The sequence below is a fragment of the Daldinia childiae genome, assembly GCF_008694065.1.
Source record: "Daldinia childiae strain JS-1345 chromosome Unknown Scaffold8, whole genome shotgun sequence".
NCBI lineage: Eukaryota > Fungi > Ascomycota > Sordariomycetes > Xylariales > Hypoxylaceae > Daldinia > Daldinia childiae.
The window spans coordinates 1141147-1161998 of NW_022984649.1; the positions used below are offsets into that span (position 1 = coordinate 1141147).

General features: G+C 45.5%; 4 protein-coding genes across 4 annotated transcripts; 2 read left to right on the forward strand and 2 right to left on the reverse strand.

The window, feature by feature from the left end:
• Positions 1-49: 49 nt before the first annotated feature.
• GL218_07083 (Protein rad9) lies at positions 50-5985 on the forward strand (the record flags this gene model as incomplete). Its single annotated transcript, XM_033583827.1, has 3 exons — positions 50-221; positions 341-521; positions 609-5985. 3 exons carry the CDS (start codon positions 50-52, stop codon positions 5983-5985), a joined length of 5730 nt encoding a protein of 1909 aa, XP_033433166.1.
• A 902-nt stretch (positions 5986-6887) lies between these two features.
• Positions 6888-9337, reverse strand: GL218_07084 (uncharacterized protein; the record flags this gene model as incomplete). Its single annotated transcript, XM_033583828.1, has 3 exons — positions 6888-8264; positions 8318-8884; positions 9056-9337. The coding sequence occupies 3 exons, from the start codon at positions 9335-9337 to the stop codon at positions 6888-6890; spliced, it is 2226 nt and encodes a 741-aa protein (XP_033433169.1).
• A 2564-nt stretch (positions 9338-11901) lies between these two features.
• Positions 11902-12194, forward strand: GL218_07085 (uncharacterized protein; the record flags this gene model as incomplete). Its single annotated transcript, XM_033583829.1, has 2 exons — positions 11902-11945; positions 12029-12194. The coding sequence occupies 2 exons, from the start codon at positions 11902-11904 to the stop codon at positions 12192-12194; spliced, it is 210 nt and encodes a 69-aa protein (XP_033433168.1).
• Positions 12195-12817: 623 nt separating this feature from the next.
• Positions 12818-16558, reverse strand: GL218_07086 (Calcium channel YVC1; the record flags this gene model as incomplete). The annotated part of the gene is made up of 5 exons (XM_033583830.1): positions 12818-14567; positions 14618-14686; positions 14735-14806; positions 14865-16161; positions 16231-16558. 5 exons carry the CDS (start codon positions 16556-16558, stop codon positions 12818-12820), a joined length of 3516 nt encoding a protein of 1171 aa, XP_033433171.1.
• Between the last annotated feature and the right edge of the window lie 4294 nt (positions 16559-20852).

The window sequence follows — 20852 nt, forward strand, 5'->3', positions numbered from 1 at the left end:
TCGTGGATAATACGAAGAAGGTGTCGGTGAAGGTGTCGGTAGAGCTACCATGGCGAACCCATATCATGGTGATCAGAATGGGATGGTGCCTCATTTCGACCAGCAGGTCTATCCGCAAGCCAATCCCGATGTTCTCCAGAGACAGAATAGCTCGAATCCCTTCACGTTGAATGAGGCCCTTCCTTATACTCCATTCACCTCGGTCTTTCCGTTTGAACCAGGTGAGTCAGCCCCTAAAAGTCGCTCCTTCCTTCTCTATTGTTGTAGTGTTCTGTGCACACAAATTTCAAAGTTTTCTTCGCGTGACCTGAACCTAACGAGAACTTAAATTGTCGAAAAGATATTATTAGCAATCCTATTATCGGATCTGGTCCCTTCGCACCATCGCTTACCCGACTAGTCTCGAGAGAAGATTATGATGCCTTGAACCAGGAAGCTGAGAATCCTGGCCGTTCTAAACGTGTTGAGGGAAGCCTTGAGTTTGTGCAGAACCTTCTCAAGGCTGATAAGATCACGAAATTGTGAGTATTTTCATCGCTATCTATTTGCAATAATGACTTCCAAGCTACGCGTAGCCAGCCGTGCTAACTAATATAATATCACTATAGTCAATTCAAGTCTGCGCCGAAAGCTACGTCTCTAGTTAAGCGATCGTCCCAAAGTCTTGCCGATGGCATGTCCCCTTTTGCGAAGATGGTTTATGATAATACGTCTATATCCTTCCACTGCTCTGCTACCGAAACCCCCAATATCTCAACACCCAATGGCCACAATATGTCGCCACGGATCGCGAAGAAATCGCCCAAGGCGCGTAGACAAGAACCACCTAAGGTTGTTAAGCACAATCCTGCTACTTTAAATGCGCAGGCGGTTGCTCATAATAAATCTCGGATCGAGGTCCATCTTCCTACACGAAAGGAACTAGATGCAGCTGCGTCTATGTATACACCAACAAGGCCGCCTGTTCCATCTCCCTCCCCTGCAATGCCAGCTCAGTCCCAGACAGTTTCGCTTGCGGATTTAGTTGTGACGCCAAAAACACCAGCTCCCTCGACCTCGCAAGTCCCACGGACGGCTTCTCCATCAGTGACCAAAGTGAAATCCGAAACACCCCAGCCGACGCATGCCACTCTAGAAACCTCCGAACCGCTAGGAATTTCTGGGCATTCATCTGATGTAACGGGCCAAAACCTACCTATATCATCATCAAGCTCCTCTAAACAGGGTAAAATTAGTATTGAAATACCCGCAGCGAGCTTCAATAAAAACGAATTTGCCGTGGTCCCTGATTCGCCTAATACTCCTGCGCACTTGTCCGCGAAAAGGAAGCTTACGTCTCATGAAGAACTTGAAGACCCCCTTGGGGGTGAGCTCAACCAGCGTGAACTCGCCAATGCTGCATTTACAGATTTGCGTAGATGCTTCCAAGAGATATTTACTGCCGAGGATCACCTGTCAAATCAGTATGCATCACATTTAGTAATATTGACAAATGAGCAGGAACCTACTATGACGATAGCTGCGCATGATAAAGCTCAAAGGCAGATAAATAGAGCCATTGACCTTGGATGTTTCCGCCAGGCGCCCCTAGATGACCTTCTCCGAATCCAAAGTTTAAGCGAGGGTTCTTTGAAGCATGCCGATACACTTGAGTTCAAACTAGATGAGACATGGGGTGAAACCGATGTTAGCTTTTGGGTTCAGCAGCTTCACGATATCGAAATGGGCCTTAAAGCTGCTCGTACATCGTTTCGCATTATGTGCGGTGGTCGGGAGGAAAAGCAATTGTACTCCGAAGATTTGATTCAACAAGGCTTGAATCTATTCAGGAATGTCATAGAGGACATAATCATCCCCACGGCTGAGCTACGGAGTACCGGTCCGACCAGCAACTTATTTCGCCTCCTTGCAATACATAAGAAGGCCATTAGTACTCTATTCACAACCTGCCAAAAGGTCTTTTCCCTAATGTCAGACCTAATAGCTAGTATTGACCTCTCCGAAACCGTCGTGCATACTCTTGAGTTCGTGGCATCGCGTCTCATTTTCGTTGAAAATGCGCATACGGAGAAAGATTCGGTTGTCGGTGTCCAAAAGTTTGATACGCTTCGCTTGGTAGCTATGAATATTCTATCGCAGATATTCCTCATGAATCCTCCCCAGAGGGAAGGCATTTTCAATGAGATTTTGACGTCCCTTGAGAAGCTGCCTATCGGTAAGCAAAGTGCAAGGCAATTCAAACTTTCGGAAGGGAAAAGTATCCAGCCTGTTTCAGCCCTGATTATGCGACTAATCCAAGCAAGTGCCGGGAAGGTGGACGATCGCAAAGAGAAGCTTCGCGGCCGGATGATGCAGACCATAGCAGAAGATGAGGAGGATAGTGACCCCATCTCTTCCGCTGAAGGTATCAATAGGAAGGCTGAGGCTACATATACGATCAAGACGGAAGCCTCTGCAGCAGTTCAGCACTCGACAGCTATCCAGGAGCTTCAGGCTCTTGCAAAACCTCTTACCGATGGCGCTTACCGCAATGCTACGTATGTCGTCAACTTCATTGTGAAACGGGCACTAAAATCGACCAAGTCCGGAGATACCCCGTATCGAAATTTACTAGATCTCTTTATAGAAGACTTCACTACATGTCTAGATTCCCCGGATTGGCCTGCGGCAGAGCTGTTGCTTCGGCTTACAATGTACATTATGTTCCAGCAGATGGATAGCGATAAAAATGCGGCGCCGGCAAGAAACATGGCATTAGAACTCCTTGGCGTTATGGCTGCGGCTGTAACAAAATTACGATCCCACGTCAGGAAGACTGCCACCAATTTTGAAGGCAGTGACTCTGACGAACTCGGACGATGGCTAGCTGATCTAGCTCTAAATGTTCTGGAGGGTAACAAGTCGATGGAAAAGACAGTCAGTTGGCTAGGGCCGTATCGCGTCGTCTTAGAATATCTACAAGATCGCCTGAGCGACGACCCCTACCTTAAAGGAGCTATATCATATCTGATAACGGATTGGGGATCACAAGCTAGCCTTGGGTATGATTCTGCTGAAGGTGAAGATTCGGAGGAACGAGACCGCGAATTTGGGAGGATTGCATTTCGCCTCCGTAATATGATTGAGGATCCGAAATGGCTCTCTCGGGAGTACAGCTTCAAGTCCGTGGTCTCCAATCACGCAAAGCTTTCCCACTCGATCATCTTACTCAGATCGAGTTTCTGTGCATCATTCAAAAATATCTTAAACATACTTATGGGATCTATGACTACAGATCAGGCAACCGTGCGCAGCCGTAGTCTCAAAAGCATTAATCACGTTCTCGAAACTGATCCTACTATCCTTGACGGTGATAGCGCTTTCATCGAGCTCATTATCCAATGCTCTAGCGACCCTTCACCTCAAGTGCGCGACTCAGCCCTTGGTCTTATAGGAAAGTGCATGAGCATGCGCCCTAGGTTGGAGGAGAGGATGACATCAACCGTAATAGCGCGATTCCAAGATTCTGGAATTGGTGTGCGGAAGCGAGCAATGAAGCTGGCTAAGGACATCTACTTAGGGAACGACAGCAAGGAAACTCGGAGCACTATTGCGAATGGATTGTTACATCGTACGCAAGATCCAGACGAGGGAGTACGAGAACTCGCCAGGCAGATGATAGAAGAAATTTGGATTTCGCCTTTCTATAAGGAGGACGACTCGGTAGCTTTCAAACAGTCTCTCACCGAGCATGTCGCCCTCATGGTCCAGACTGTTAAACATGGAAATGCCGCACTCGTTCTTGATAAGCTCCTCCAGACGATACTATCACCCGACTCCAAACTTGTCGAAGCTAATATCAGAGTTTGTTCAAGACTTGTTGCAAACTTAGTTGACCTTATCAACAACCCCGAATCGGATGATCCATCAATTCCATCTAGTAGAGACGCCTTCCAGGTTCTCGTGATATTCGCAAAAGCAGACCCGAAGCTGTTTACCTTTGAGCATATCCGGCAATTAGAGCCTCATATCGCCAGTGTCGCCAGTGTTACTACCAGTGAAGACCTAGCAGTTTCGAGGGCCGTTGCTGTCATATATCGCCGTGTACTACCACAGGTATCCAGCGTGCATTCGAAATTCCTTTCCGATGTTCGCAAGGTCCTTATGCCTGCTACCTCTAAAGTCATCAGAGCACTCCTTGACGACGTTGTAGCTTGTATATGGATCATTAGTGAACTTCTCCAGTCGTCCGAAAACCTCGCGCGTCTAGTACTGTCATGCCTTAAAAATATCCAACTAATAAATAAGAAGGGACCACTTGACAAAACGAAGATTAGACAGTTTGAACGATATTCTCTCATCGTTGGGATGATCGGTAAACATTGCAACCTAGATAGCCACGAGGACCGTTTCAAATCCGATTCTAATCTGCCAAAGTGGAAAGGCTCCGTGTCGAAACTCATGGTAGACGTTCTCGTCCCTTTTGCAAATCCCTCGCAGCCAGTGGATGTGAGACGACCAGCATTAGATGCTATTGGGCTAATCTGCCAGACCCACCCTAGGAACTATGTTGCCGCCAATGTATATACGACATTCCAGCAGGCCTTCGACGAGCATATTCCTGTTTTAGAGTTTATGGTTCTCCGATCTTTCAAGGAATTTCTCCTGATGGAGGAACAGCGGTCTGAGCAAGCGGCTTCATCGGCAGCTACCGGCAAGGAGTCCGTTAAGAAAGACTTGAAGGTTATGGGTAGTACTAGCTTTGATGATGTGGCGAGCGCGACCACACAGCGGTTCCTTAAGGACATTACTCGCGTTACTTTATCGACCTGCGATGATCACGCCTTCCTAGCTATGGAGGTATTGGCAAGTATCAATCGGCAAGGTTTAGTGCACCCGAAGGAGACTGGTGTCACTCTCATTACACTTGAGACTTGCCCAGTGCCTAAAATTTCAGAGCTCGCATATCATGAGCACAGAGCGCTTCACGAAAAATACGAGAGCGTGCTTGAAAGGGAGTATGCCAAAGCCATACACTCAGCCTTCCAGTACCAACGTGATGTTGTTGGGGACCCGCGAGGTGCGACTAAGGAATCGTTGACGTCGAAACTCCATCTCCTCACCGAGGTGCTGAAGATTAGCAAATCCAAGAGTCGCGTTAAATTCCTTGAGAAGCTTGTTGGGCAAGTCGATTTTGATCCATCAAAGCTTCCCATAAATCAGGCATTGTCACCGCACGTCGAGTTCTCTCGCTTTATAGTTGAGAACATTGCTTTCTTCGAGTTCGTCACTGTCGGCGAGCTACAGGCTACAATTACTGCTATGGAGAAGATGGTAACCGCAATAGGATCTGGTATTGCCCAAGCTATCGAGTCCGAAATCTTCCAGGTACGCATGGACCAAGCCTCTATCTCCCAGGAACCCGTTAGTGGTGGAGAACAGTCAGCGGCTCCTGCGCCACCTCCTGTTGATCAACAGCGACTTTGCCAATTAGCAGCTGGCTCGACTATCCTCCTTCTTCTTTGGGAGGTACGTACTCATCTACGCCGATTATACGGGCTGAGCTCCAATCGACGCGAGAACAATAAAGGGAAGAGTGCCCCAAAAGATCTTACTAAGACCCCAATCAAAGCCCAAGGGATTACCGGAGACAAAGTCTGGGATGACCTCTCCAGAATCATGTCTGGATTGGATACGCCGGAACGCATGATGGAGCAGTGCAGGGCGTTTGTGGAACTTCTAAACGTCGACAGCGAAGTCAAAGTCCCGGATGAAGAAGAAGAATTTGACCTTGAGGGTGAGTCAATACTTACGGATGCCGAAGGTGACGAAGACGCGGTCGATATCGACCCCCGCGGCCGAAAGAGAAAGGCAGGAGCTGCTCCTGGAGGACGAAAGAAGCGAATACGGTCCAATTCAAAGCCTAGGCCCCGAGGTCGGCCTAGAAAACAGAGTATGGAGACAGTGGAGGCAGACTTGGGTGCTGAGATGGAATGGAATGCATGAAAATCATCGACCCCGGAGTTTTCTATGGTATAAACATAATTTTCACTTCTCTATCATACCCTCGTAACTATACATATTCACGGACAACCATCCCCATATAAACAAAGGGATAGAGGATGGGAAGTGCTGCATTACCGCACAGCATGAAGGGTACATTCATGAGCATGAAAACTGGCGTTTACAGAGCGAGAAAAGGGGGATATCCGATTCATGGTATCCAGAATTTCTGAGGATTCTTTTTTCAAACATGCCGTTGCCGAGCAAAGGAAAGGGGATGCAATTAACGAGGACGGACTGTTCAGATCTGCTTTATTTTCTTTTGACAATGATACCTTTGATCTGCTTCCTGTACCAGAACATGTGGTGGGGGCACTGCCTGCTTGGAGGTTCTTTAGTGTGCTAGCCAGCTATATACCCGCTTCAGATATCTTGGACGCAGAAAGCCCTGGGTGAATAGAGGGTTTGCCCATTTCTAAACATATAAATTTGCCATATTTTGTTGTTGTTTTTTTTTTTTTGATGTGATCTAGATGTGATGGGAAAAAATAAGGGGAGTACATATTTGTTGCTATTAGGTTCGGTTCTGCCCTAAAAATCATCACAACACATCTATATCCATTTATGCCGACGCCGCACATCATATAACCCTATTTTGAATACCTTAAGAGGCAGGTACCTATGCAATCTCGACGAAGACGTACGGTATCCCCCATTCCGTTTCATCTCATCATAAATCATTCTTCCCAGCTGATATGAACCTAACCCTCATAAACCAACCTAACCTGATATCATGCTTTAGATGCTTACCAGAGCTTCGCGCTCCTATTTCTTTTTATTCTATTGCTATACAGCCAACACATTCCGTACCCCATACCCTATACCTCAAATATACATACCTATTACTACGTCAATGGCTCTTCAACCTGAGACCAGGCCTCCTCGTCAATATCATCATTGTCATCGGATTCATATCCGTCGCTATCATCTCTATCCAGGGTAGCCGTTGACCCGGTCGTGCTCGCTGCAGGTGTAAATGAGACGCGGCTGTCTGATACAGATACAGATGTACCGTCGGGGACGGTGCTGGGTCCTATATTCGACAGTACGGCGTTTACGGACCGTCCGGCGGTTAAGGTGGCGGTACTGACTTCGCCAGGAGTCTTGTCGGATTGGCAGATGCTCGAAGTATCTGTCGCCACTGTATTACCCGTGCGGTAGGCTGGACCGGGGCCAATGGGGCCCAGGTCTGCGTCTGGGACAGTGGGTTGAAAAACGCCGCCGCTCCCGTCGTTAAGTCCGCCAGCCCAAAGGGGGAGATACTGGAACTCGTCTTCCGACAGTGCTAGGATGATGTGCTCTGTTCTAGTGAGCGGCACTTCCAATTCGGGTTTTGTCCAGGTAGTCCATAATTTTGCCAGGGCAGCGTGAAGCTCGATGCGAAAGTCCTCTAGGTGGAAACGGATCGCTAATTCATCATAGCTACCTCCTCCGTCGAGGTAGGGTGTCGCTTTGGTTAGTTTGTCGTTGAAATCGTCCACGTATAGAGTCAGAAAATCGACGAGATAGCACGGTCCCAGGAAGTCGATAGGATACGAAGCCAGATGAACCCAGAACCACGGGGTTAGAAGATGTTGGGCATAGGTGAAATGATTTGTGATAAGGGAAGTAGGAATTCGTCTTGGATGTTCCACATAACATCGACGATTGCGATCGTAGGCGCTTTGCTGGTCATACACAGCTTCGGAATACATTGCCTTCTGTATGACTTTATCCTTATATTCTTGTAGCTTTGTATAAAGGGTAGAGAACGAATCAAGTAGTCTATCTAGTATTTTATCGCGTATGAAATCTGTCTTCGAGGTTGACCGGCCGCTACTCGGGCTTGAGCCGGTAGAAATGGCTGTGCGGATGATCTCGCCGACATTTGCGAACTTTCGGTATTCCGATATTTCGAGCACATCATAGAACTGATCCGATTTGAACATTGCGAGTGTTTGGTGAACACGATCGGCAAGCCTTTGCGCTGCATATTGAACAACAGTCTGCAGATCGTCAGGTAGATCCACACGAGGGCGTCCGAATACTGTATATCGATCTTTTTGTGCTGGGGGTTGAGCAGCGAGAGTATCCAGGGCCTTCTCAACGACGAGGATGCGAAACGCGGCTCGGGTGATACTATCTATTTCCAACGTCCACGCGATTTTAAACGCAACTTCGGCATTGATATCAATAAATTCGGTGTTGGGTTCTTCTAAAAGCCAGGTATACACGGAGTCTCGCTATAATTAGCAAAGTTAGTAACATAATATTATAATTCTATATTTCCACTCACAATAACACGTGTGCAGTCTAGTATGCCGGCAATACTTGTGAGCGTGTAGACACGGGATGCCGAGTTCAAGACCAGATCATAACCTTCTATGGCTAAAAGAAGACGAACGATATTGACGCGATGACGGATAGGGCAATAATCGTCGATATTCCTGGATTTTGTCGTTTCGATGTCACCTAGATCGATTGTTGGAAGGCGTTCTCTAAGTCCTAATTCCTGTTCTATGTATGACGTCTTTTTTACACAGTCTATAGGAACTTCGTCGTGGTGAGGGCAGTGATCGTCGTGCCCCGAAACCAGATATGGTGATATACCAAGTCTCTCCTTTGATGTCCACCAGTCGGTAACGCTAGGGGGCAAAGACAACTCTATGAGCTGGGCAGCCAGATCGTCTCCCTCGGTCGAAGGAGTGAGATCAATAATGAATTTCTTTGGAACAGTTTCACCAGCAAGTTCCAATCTCTTCTGGAAGCGGGCTTGTTTCTTGGGCGACAATAAATTTGCGAAGACCTTAGAACCAGTAGCAAGGAGTCTCTCCGAATGGACGCAGAAGCGTTTTGAGATCCACTATAACAGAAGTTGATTAGTTACATACACTGAGAAGAGACAAAGTAATATAGGCCTCTATTTGATATATAGACATGAGATGAAATAGTCTTGGTGAAAGCTTAAGCAAATTTGCCGCGCTTATGAAGGCGTAGACTGCAGGATCTTAGATAATGCTAGAAATTGACCTACCTCTTCCCTCCCACAACTTAAATAACCTGAGGGAAAATTAACGATAACTAGAGTATCCCCATCGTTACACTCAACGTGAACATGTAGAAGTCTAGTGAGATCTGACTTTTCTCGAGCCTTAGAAACGTAGTTAGCGTCATCTTGGCTGGGCTGGTCTTTTAGTAACTGGTCGATAGCTGCATCAATTAAAGAGCCACGAGTGGCAGGAGTAGGATCTGATGTAGGAGGAGGAAGAAGCTCTTGAGACTCTGCTCTTTGCTGAGCTAGCTGTTGTGAGAACATGATTACTCGAAGAGCAAGGCTCTGAGCTGGTTATTTGTCGTGATATGAGTAGATACCTAGAGTAAGTTGGGCGCAGTGCTTATGTATTATAATGACAAGAGGTAAAATAGGGAAGGTTTACTTAGATGACTACCTCCTTACATATATGTAGGGACGTAGAAGAGTATTTAGTAAATAAATATTAAAAAAAAAGTTATTAAGTACAAGGCTGTGGTTGCCTCCTTTGATATTCTGACTGACGACTGCCTGCTTATATGCAAGCTTCCATGCCTCACGCGGGAAACATGGATTATGTATAGGTACATCTAAGCTACATACAAATAAGTAGAATTGAAAGTAGCAAACTGTATATATATAAGTACTGCTTACATCTCCAATTGCGCCTCTACAAGTAAAAGCCACAGTGGACGTACCTTCCTCCTATATCTAGTGTATACGAAGTAGGTATCCTTATTGGTCGGTATCGCGCAGACGAGGCAGGGCGATGAAGATCAACATATAAGCCTTACGGGCGAAACCAAGTTTATACGGTGAGTCCTCAAGCACTATGTATGCATGCACACCTTATGTAAGAGATGCCAACTCTCAAGTATTATTTTCAATAATATCAATCAAGACGGCCATGTGTTTCCATTGCCAGCTAGTTGATTTGTTTGTACATATATTATTCTATATTGATTGCAATATTAATCATACACGTAGTTTCAAATTGACTTATAGGTTTTTGCCTAGCCGGTGGCTTGGCTTATACATAAATTGTGAGACTTGACAAGTCATCAACCATAGCAGCCATAGCTGCATAGCTCCTAAACTACATTATGGGGCTGGGGGGGTCTATTGACATTATGTCAGCAACGGTGTTGGTGTGGTTACATAATTACAGGCCCCCAACATCGTGTCAAGACCATGTCAACAGGTCGATATAGTATCTGCAAGGCTTATTGTACAGATTTCATTACAGGTACCTACAAGTCAGTACTAATAGACAGTATGTCAAGGTATTATTATGTCAGAGATACTGTCTATTTTGCCATAATTACCAGGCCTGTTGACGATGTTTAGGTAGCCACTATGTCCACAACGATGTCAGGAATTCAACACGATGTCAGATATTCAACACGATGTCAGGTATTTAACATAATGTCAGCCCCGGGTATATACCCGGGTATATACAGGTTAAATAAGGGCCTGGAGTATGCATATATACTGCAATAAAATAAACTTTAATTGTATTCGTAGACCTCGTAGTGTAGTGGTAAAATGCGTAGCCCGTAATCTCGTGATGATATTTCAACGTAATCTTTTCAATTGACTTTTACATGTGCCTGTGTTATATGCGATATGATATATAATATGTTGAAGGCCCTGTCTTAGATTACAGGGCCTTCTATTCTTCTATTTTATTTTATTTTATTTATTTTAATATATTACCTGGGCTGACATCGTGTTGAATTCCTGACATCGTGTCCTTGGCCTGACATAGCCTCATACGTGACATATATCGATAAGGTGACCGTGACTACCGTTGGTGACTATGTCTAAGGGACTACTCTTTCCTAATATATCAGTATTTCGAAAGCAATACAATTACAACAAGATATAATCGTGTACGTAGGGTAGCTATTTCAGACCTGGTCATCCTCATATTTGTGATATGACCACCCCCAAGGGTGACCATATTAGATATACTAGCCAATCAGCTGGGGGACTGATTCTTAAGCGACGCACCGCGGACATTATGTCTACCCCTCAACACCAATGCTGACACCATGTCAATAGACCCCCCCAGCCCCATAATGTAGCCAGTGAGCTAACAACATAGCATCAAGATCAAATGATTAGGTTAGTCAGATCTTAAAAAGGTTATCGCCTCTCGGTATGTAAATAGTGAGATACCTACCTAGGTACCTATGTACATATTAATGATAAACCCATCCCCGCATTACGGTTCATCCTTCTTGCCTCCTGCCCCTCCTACAAAGTTTACTACCGTATCTTAGTGTACATAATGTAACACCTAAGCTTTCCGGTAATCCTCCCGATAAGGTGCTACCCTATTCGCTCGCGTGTCCCTTGTCCCGAACCGGTCAAGCGTAGGGCAAAAGCGCCGTTTCCAGCTTCGCCAACTTCCCTTAATTTTTTCGTTTCGCACGAACATCGCACCACTGAGACCTCATCAGCGTCTGCCCACCCTACCCGAAAATCTGGGGAATCTAGCTAGCCTATCCTTGTATGACATAAAATTGGAGAATACCTTATCAATTAACCTAGGCTCCGTCCGGTATGTATGTTATGTATGTGGCGGTCAGTAAAAAAGATGGGCTCTTAAACCTGCATACATAAATCTGCCCGTCTGCCCGGCGATCTTCTTCTTCTTCTAAGTGGCCTCGTTGATTTCCAGTCCTCGTGCTACTTACCTACCTATGTATAAAGCTATCCTGCTACCAATAGAATAAACCAAAAACTTTACCTCTCTTATCTAAGAGCTTCAAACTTTGAAGCGTTCTATAACAAATCTATAATTCCCAAACACTGAGCTCAAGCAATCTCACAACTCAAAAATCATGGACCGCACCCGAGCAGCCAGAATGACTACCGGAGGACCTTTGTAAGTACACCAATCCCATAATTAGCATATACCTACATGTACATACATGAAAGTTCACCAGACTAACCCCCAACGCCAACTAGGTCCCGACACCCCGGCCTAGCCCTCGCCGCCGTCGCAACGGCCGGCATCGCAGTCGCGGTCCAGTACCGACGATCGGTTCTGACACGCAACGAGAAGGCCCAGAAGAACTCACCCGAAAACCCCAACTTCTACGTCAGCGTCGATCGGAGCGGCGGTGGTATCTAAAGCTTCGGAAGATAGAAATATAATCTTGGGAAACTTAGACCTAAGATATATTTGGAGAGGAGAAAGCAACCATCATATGAGATTCATGAATATTTGAAACAATTGCTCGTACCTCGTCGAACGACACGAGAATGTTGGCTGGGTTAATTGGGAACTTCACGACACAATGATTTATCACGACAAAGGGCTAGACAGCCTCATCATTAGACATGTATGCGTATATTATGATTGGGTAACGCAATGGCAGGCGTTTTCTGTTTCTTATTACCCTTAGACATGAAACATAAAATCAAAAAGAATGTTAAACAAATCTAGGAAAGCCTCATGAATAATGGCCAGCTCTGATAAGCTGTCTTATGCACAATCCACTCTGCGTAATAATACATGTAAGTTGTCATACGACATGTCACATCGCATGCCAGATCAGATATAACTGATAGGTATATGCTCTCATCCACCTCCTTTCTCCCCCTCACCCCCCCTTGGTATCATACCAAAAATTCAGGCCTTTTGCTTACCGTTGCCTTCTGAGCCCCAAGGCAAACCAAAACGCCAAAATGCATGATTCGTGAGATCAACCCACAGAATAAAAGAGCCCTGGCAGAATCTACCGAGAACGCCGCTTATACGGAGCTTCCCCTCTTAGGCCATTCCGTCACTGGCACACCCTCCAGCTCGCCAGCGCTCGTTGTCCCGGCGACTTCCTTTCCTTTGCCCTTGAACCGATGACTCCTTGGAATAACTGTCTCCAAATCATCCTTTTGTTCCCTATTACTCCCTGGTCGACTTCCCTCACTCTTGCTCTTTATCCCTGATTTTCTCTTGCTGCTCGATGGCCTTTCGCCGCTTGTACCAGTTCTCCAACCGCCCTCGTCGTCTGAATTCTGTGCCGTGGGCGCTGCACTTCGCGCTCGAATCTCCTTCATAGCGTCTGCAAAGTTCTCTTCGAGGTTCTTCATCCTGGCCAGAATTAACCGGCTGATTCTATCTGAATCCTCGCGCTCTTGGCTGCTTTGATTCGGAGCCTTTAGCTGGCCAGTGGCCATAGCCATTTGTGTTGCGAACGACGACGGCACGGCACCAAATTCATTAGTCGCATCCAACCCTATATCAGAACTGATGCCCCCATCAACAGACGAAAGGCGTCGGTTTCTCGGGACAGCATTGTAGAGGATAGAGCGATTAGGTGCCGATCTTGCGGGGATCGGTCTCGGCCGAGTTACCAGGGGCGGTCTATTTTGGATCCTCCGTGGCGAACGTGTGCCGCTTGGTACGGATGACTCTGCTGCTGTGGCTAGTCGGCTGGTTCGCAGGTGAGAGCTCGCACCCAATGGTTCTTCCGAGATCAGGGACGGACTTGTTTCGAAGTTGTTAGGTCCTTGTGGGGCGTAAAGGATTGTATTTGTGGAAAGTGTACGGCTGTGGAGGCCTTGGCGACGAGGCGTATTGCTAGTTCTGGGTGATGTGACGACCATGCTCTGCTGGTGTGAGGAAGAACCCAAAGACGATGGCACTAATACCTCACGCCTCAAGTCTATAGAGGACGTAAAATAGTCTTCATGTTCTCGTGGGCTGGCATTGCTGCCACGGCGGCTCGCGTTTACCATCTCATCTTCTTCCTCATCGTTCGTTACGAATTCATCGTCGCCATCTGCTTCCGTCTGGTCCCTGTATCGTGCCTGTTGTTCATCAATTTGACCGTTAAGTTCCCTAACATTAGAGCCAGGAAAGCCACTATTCGACACAAGGTCGGCTGGGTCACTTGCAGCCGATCGAATGTCGGAGACGTGCCTAGACCTCCTAGGAAAATCACGGCTCATACTCATTCGTCGCTGAGAAGGGCTCCGACGACTATCAATCGTAGGCCAATGAGAGAGACGCTCACCAATCTCGTCATTTTGTTCCATCCAATTGCGGATAGCTGTCTGCGTTTTCCTCCTTTCTTGTCTTCTCTGGCTCCGTATTGTGCCAGTATCAGGAAGTCGACGGAAGACCTCTTCCAGAGCACGGTCTTTTTGAAACCCAGCAATCGATTCCTCACGTGTCTTCATGCTTGGGCTGAAAAGGGCCGTCCCCCTACTAGCAAGGTCGGTGAATGATATTCCTCTTGTCTTACGGCGCCCTTGATGCTCGACCAGATCTGTTGGTTCGTAAATCGACGGAGCGAGAAAGTATTTTTCATAAATGAATATGCAAAATAGAAGAGGAAAATGGGTCAATTTAATGACCGTGCGATTCAAAATCACAAACTGCCTTATAGACATTACGTATCGTAATGGTGTCAAGATCCAAGCGAGGATATTGCTTGGTGCAACGTAAGAGAACATTGCATCGTTCTTGACCATGGATATGGTATTGATCGCGAATAAGAACCTAGGCAGGTGTAAGTAAAACTAAAAAGTAGGCTGACAACGATGACGTACTGGTGCTCCTCATTCGCATTCGATACAATTGCCGTGAAAGAGTTTGTAAGTACGGTAATCAGTATTGTACTATACCATGTTAGATTCGTATGGCCTCTGTGTTAAAGACAGACTTACACGACGAGAAAATGACATATGATGAGAAAAGCCGCTAGTAGCGTCTTGCCTAAGAAAGTATACTCCGGCCATCTGAAAATCTCGGTTAGCTGATGTTATCTCGGAGAACCCGGGGTGCTTCTGGACGTACACATCCCACGCAGCTGGCGTGAACCCCATGAGAATTTGGAAGATCTTGTAAGCAACCTCTGGTGCGGCATTTTGGTTGCTGGAGAGTGTAAAGAACACGAAGAATCCAGAACAACTAATTAGGACAAGAATGAAGACAGCCGCGAGATCCACCGCCATGAGCCGAAAGGCAATTAGAAGCTGAGAAAAGTATCGATAGTGATCTAACACACTAAAGATACGTGGCAACAAGAGTATGGCATTCGCTGCCAGAACATCATATGCCATCTCATTCCAACGATGGGGGTCAACGACAAATACGGCATATACTCTCAAACAGTAATATACGATGAGCAGCAGTAGAATGCCGAGATCGAAAATATTCCAGAAGCTCATGATATACAAGGAAAACCCTTGCTCGTTGAAACCAACAACTTCATCAAGCATGAAACCCGCACTCCAAAACCAGAAAACCAGTTCCAGTTCGGTAATGCGACTGGAGCGTTCTATCAGAACTGCTAAAAATAGACATATTAGGGCAAACAAGGAGCATGTTGATAGAAACTGTCTATAGCGAGGAACGCGGAGGCGAGATAACTTCAAAGGAGAAGCTTGGCGCGGGTCGTACAGATTTACCGTTCGTCGTACAGGTATTTGATGTAGCGGTAGTTGAGACAGTTGTTCTTTAGCAATTTGGTGGGCGAGGAGCGGTGTTCGAACTCCCGCCGGGCCGTTTTGGGCATTTTCATTTGGAGTTGGAGGCTTAGACATAATTCGATGAAGGTTGTCTTGAGACGAATAGAAACTAATAGCACCATTCCAAATGGCCTCGAGTTGTTGAACCACGAGCGGATGCGCTAGGAAGTGCTTAGCAGAAGCACGGATAGCCACCTCGAGCGTCGAAGATCGGGCTACAGATGGGCGGTTCTTGCTGTCGGGGGACTTTACATGCGTCGTCGGTGTCTCGGGAGCTCCCTGTAGCGGGTAGAAGTCATAAGACAAAGCATCAATAAGCTCCCTCGTACTGTATTCCTTCAATAATTTCAAGGCGAGAATTTCACAGACCCTCGCTCGTGTCATACTCGTACCTGCGTTACCCGGGTATAGCTGTCCCTCCTTCGCAAATTGGAGGCAGTTCGCCATTAAAGCGTATAGCGTTACACGACTAAAATGTTGGGTCCGGATCTGCTGTTGCATAGGCTTGACTAAAAATTGAGAAACTTGGGGTGATCGAATTTGATCCCATGTTAACGTAGTCTCAGTTCTTGCTTGGACAATTATTCTAATTGCGTGAACGACATTATAAATTGGGATAGAATCTAATCCAAATTGTAAGTTCAGAGCTCAATATGTAATGTATATACACCAGAAGGTAACAGCAAACATACCAAGGTAAGTAGCGGAGAACAGTGGTATGATCGAAGCCGAACTTCTACGCGCATTCGGTTCTCGGAAGGGTCGACTTAATCGACGTCCAGGCCGCCTATCATTAAGGTCGAAGTCGTCTGCATTTTCATCATCTTCCTCTTCCTCCTCGTCCTCGTCAGCCTCGGTGAAATCGGCAGTGGCACGTCGTTGTTGACCATAATCGCGGCTCGTGGGATCAGGGGGCGGGGTATGATCGTTTGAATCAAAACGCGCTGAGTTGACGTGCTGAGCGGCCTGTCCCGACCGCAATAGCAGCGAGGAAAGCATCTCCTTCGCAGGAGCGGCCATCGTTGTTCCCAGTTCCCCCTTACCTCCGGGCCGACAGCTAGGAAAGATATAAAGGCATTGGGAGGACAGAAGCAGGCCAAGTACAATAGGTTCGCGGACCAACCTAGCTTGCTTGTTCGTGTGTACAGGTAATACAGCACCAAGACTTGACCGCGTTGCGCGGAAAGACAAGATAGTGGGACAAAGAGAAGAAGGGAGAAAAAGATAAGGGTGTTGCGAAGATCACGACTAGCCTAGCGTTGCTAGCATTGATATTGATACCGACAAGGAAATCAGCATATCCACCCTGGACTAACTTTAAGTACACATGTATAGTAACTTGCCAGCTTGAGTGGAACCGTCCGCTGCTGCGTGCAAGAGGCGCTGGTAACTAGTGCACACCATTCATGAATCACAAATGACACACTCACCCCAGTGTCTCTTAGGTCAAGTCAGGCGTAACTATGTAGCAGCTAATGCGTACCTAGATTTTTAAGCGGTGCAGAATCGAGATTCGAATTATAATGCAGTAGGAATTCCATGACGACAGTAGAGCCTTAGGTATGTTACCTGTACCTAATACAAGTGTTTTCTAACCAGAATGATGATTTTGGGGAATGAAAAGTGTTCCAGATAAGTTATCAAAATTTGGTAAGATGAGAAAAGACGGGATGCAATTGAATGCAATGGCTACATAAAGTCTAATTACATGGTTACCTAAGATATGTTCTCCCTCCCTCCTTTCCAGACTCAGCTTCTCGCTTGCAGGAAACTGCAGATGCAGGCTGCATCATGGGATGATGTACTTCGCATACACTAGTGAACCTTGAACCTCGCCTATGAGAAGTTACCGCTTTGGGCCATTATATACCACCAAAGTGGCAGTCAATTGGTCATTTAGCACTGCTATCTCAAAAGGTTTCATCTATCCCAACCACCAACTATGTAACCAACTATGTATCTCCGCTACTTAAACGTAGGTAGTCGATCCAACCGCCCCGCGCGCAGTTATACATACACAATAGTTTTTCACACCGCTCACCTCTAAAACCATTGGCAACTATGCATTTTTATCTCACATGTTCCCTCGTGTGGGTATAAGCTCACCTCCTTCGGCTGTGTTTTTCTAGAGCTACCCGGCTTACTGCGACTTGCGCGGATGATCGATCTGCAGACTGACCTACCTCACATGCATTTATGTATGTGCGTAAAACCGATAAGGTATCCCGCATGGTTGGCAAGACCCGCTCATTGGCTTTGCTATCTCGGAACAACTCGAGCATCTACATAGATGAGGTGAGGGAGCTTCTTCACCATATTGATCGACAGCGATATTACCGCCACCCACCACCTCGGCGCCGTAAGAATGTTTCTCTCAAATTTATTTCTCCGAGTATTATATCAGCACGATAATAGGAAAAACGAGGACATATTTCGTAACAAATCTAAGCGCGCTTATTTTTATGTGCCTATCAAGTCACTTGCCACTTACACAACAAAGGGGTCTCCGTCTACATACATACGCCGCGCTACTCTTAAGGATGGTCGAGGCCATAAGCTTCTACTTCTGCTGAGCTTCCTCATTGGTCTAAACAATTGCAGTGCCTCATCTCCGAGGAGTACATACTAAGACCTGCGCACTTAGTCTATCGTACCACCGAACTTCGCCATGTAGAATATACCACAAAGACGAACGTTTTCTTCCCCTCTCAATCTTCTCGTTGAGAATATTCACCGCTCCTTTAAACATCTTTGAGTCTGCTCTCTCTCTCTGATTGGCACAATTTTAGGGTTGCACTCATCTAGCCTGAAATAGCCGGCAGTGGCACATGACGAGCATGTTACCTTGCATCGCAACCCCTACGATATATCTTTACCCCACGTTTCTTAGACCTAGGAATTCCGGATCACGCAAAAGTGCATGCATGTGGTATCTACGATACCAAGCGTTACAGAGTAGGCTATCCCTAAGATGGGATTTCGTGTTTGCGATATGGGAGATTGCCGCGTAATGCATCGGTCAAAGAGGTGAGACATAGCTACTCCTCGGGAAAAGGCTAAGGTCGAGCATACATAGTTCAAAGCCGAGTCTCCATTTTAAGGAAGTAGTTAATCCCTCAAATTCGAAGCCCGGACGTTCTGTTAATAACATTATTTCAATATGTTAGGCACTGATTAACGCTCAGTCCACTAAAGACATTCGGACAGAGCACAAGAAGACCTGAAGGCAACATCATATTTACAACACCAACCAGCATGCCTCTTTAGAGTTTCCCTCGAGATTAGCCTGGGCGATATCTTCAGCAATAAGGCATATTATTGGCTAAGTGGTAACTTAACTCTACGCTATATTAACCATTTCAGTGTCTCAGTTTCAAGTGTCAATTGAATTCAAGACTTAGAGTATTTCGATACCTCCGTTGTAGCAACTAGGCACGGATAAGGATGGTTCGGCGAGAACGTTAAATCAAAGAGATTTAATAGTCTCGGTACTTTTGTCCGGAGAAGATATCATTTCAAAGGACTAAGTTTAACCTTTAGTGTTAATTAAAGATGTAAACATAGTGGCTAATAATCAGCAAGACGGCTCGTTAATCTAACATATTAAAATTAAGCATAACTTGGATATATAGAAAAATGTTGCGTAAATATAAATATTAATACATAATGTGTCAATGGTGGCATCTGCAAGTAAAGGTTTCCGTCAAATGCTTAAATATATGTACCTCTTAGGGCTTGGCTACCTTAGGTAGGTAGGCATTTAGAGGGAGCACCAATAATTTAAGTCCCGAGATTTAAGTTGATCGGCGGTTGGAACTTTATATACTGTAAATAGAAAGCAGAAATCTTCACTGTACATTTTCCTTCTTATATTAAGTTAAGGCTCTTTGAAATTCAATTATCTTTATTCTATGATGTTAGTAACCTACCTAGGTAGGAGGTAGTTACTCCTACTGAGCATATGGACAATGTTCATTATAACGAACTGTCGTGAGATATCAACAACTATTTTGTGGCTTACATATTTAACCCTCTAACTCGAGTTTAATATCTGTGTTACATAATTAGATGTTTATTTCTATGCAGTTTTGACTATGGGTATGCGGGTACATCTTACCTAATGTAGTGGATGTTCTTCTAGAGAAGCTTTTGAACTTCTCTTTCGACGGCACAACAATCTACTCTCACCTATAATAGCCTGTGCGTGGCTCCAAAGGGCATAATTTAATATACAGTGGTTATTACTTTTTAGAGATATTCCTGATATAAATCCTTACTTGAGTGTCCTTGCAAACGGTGGTCAAAACGTCTATCAATGATCTTTTCTCACAATCCACATCAATTTGATACATCTTGCAGTATTGAATCATCCGCTGTCCTCTGTTCTCAATCGTCTTAAATGTGACCCACTAGTTTGTTGGCAAAGTGTTATTTACATTCTTTCGTCTAATTCCTCAAGCTATAAAATGTGCCGGATGAATCAAATCCACAATTTAGAAAATTGTTTTATATACTGTCTTGAAACAAATAACAAGTTGATGATGCTGGCAATACCGCCACTGAGAAATTGATACTTTATTTGAGTCACTTACTTACATAGGACCAGGTATGTTTTAAATGTTGTCAAAGTATCTGATTCATTGGGAACCCAAATCCCTAGTCATCAAGCCCAGAAAATCTCATCGTACAGTAAAGCTTTACCTTATATAATAGAAATAAATTTAATTGAGTTTATGTATAGTGACCCCCATGTGCATAGGTACACATGTAGGTACTCAAATACTTCAGAATATAGATCGAGTCTAAAATGCATGAGCCACTTAGAAGGCAGGATTTTCTGCACTTATGGTCCAGATCCTGGTCCCGTTAGTGCTTGATTCACGAAACTCGTCACTGATTGGACCCCACAGTGTTCGAGGCGGGACTCTTACGTAGCACCGCATTGCAATTGGCAGCACTTAGAGCGGGAGCTTGTACGTAGGTACGAATAAGGAGGGACGAAGAAAAAAAAATTGCTTGGTGTACATTATGAATTTTCGAAAATTTCTTCGGTCAAACTTATTTTTTTTTTCTCACACTACACAATTCTTACAATTATCATACGATTGTCAATTGTACTCTACGACGACATGAGATATTGATCAGACTACTGTTTTGCGGCCTTAGAAAGCTCTGCCCCTGAGCTTCCTAATTGCTGCTTTTAGACAGCCCCTCCCCCTCCCCCTCCATCATATTTTTAGTCATTATCGTCAAACCTACCTACCTAGGGTAGACTCAGACACCCCTCTCGAGCTCCCTCCCAGCGCGAGTCGAC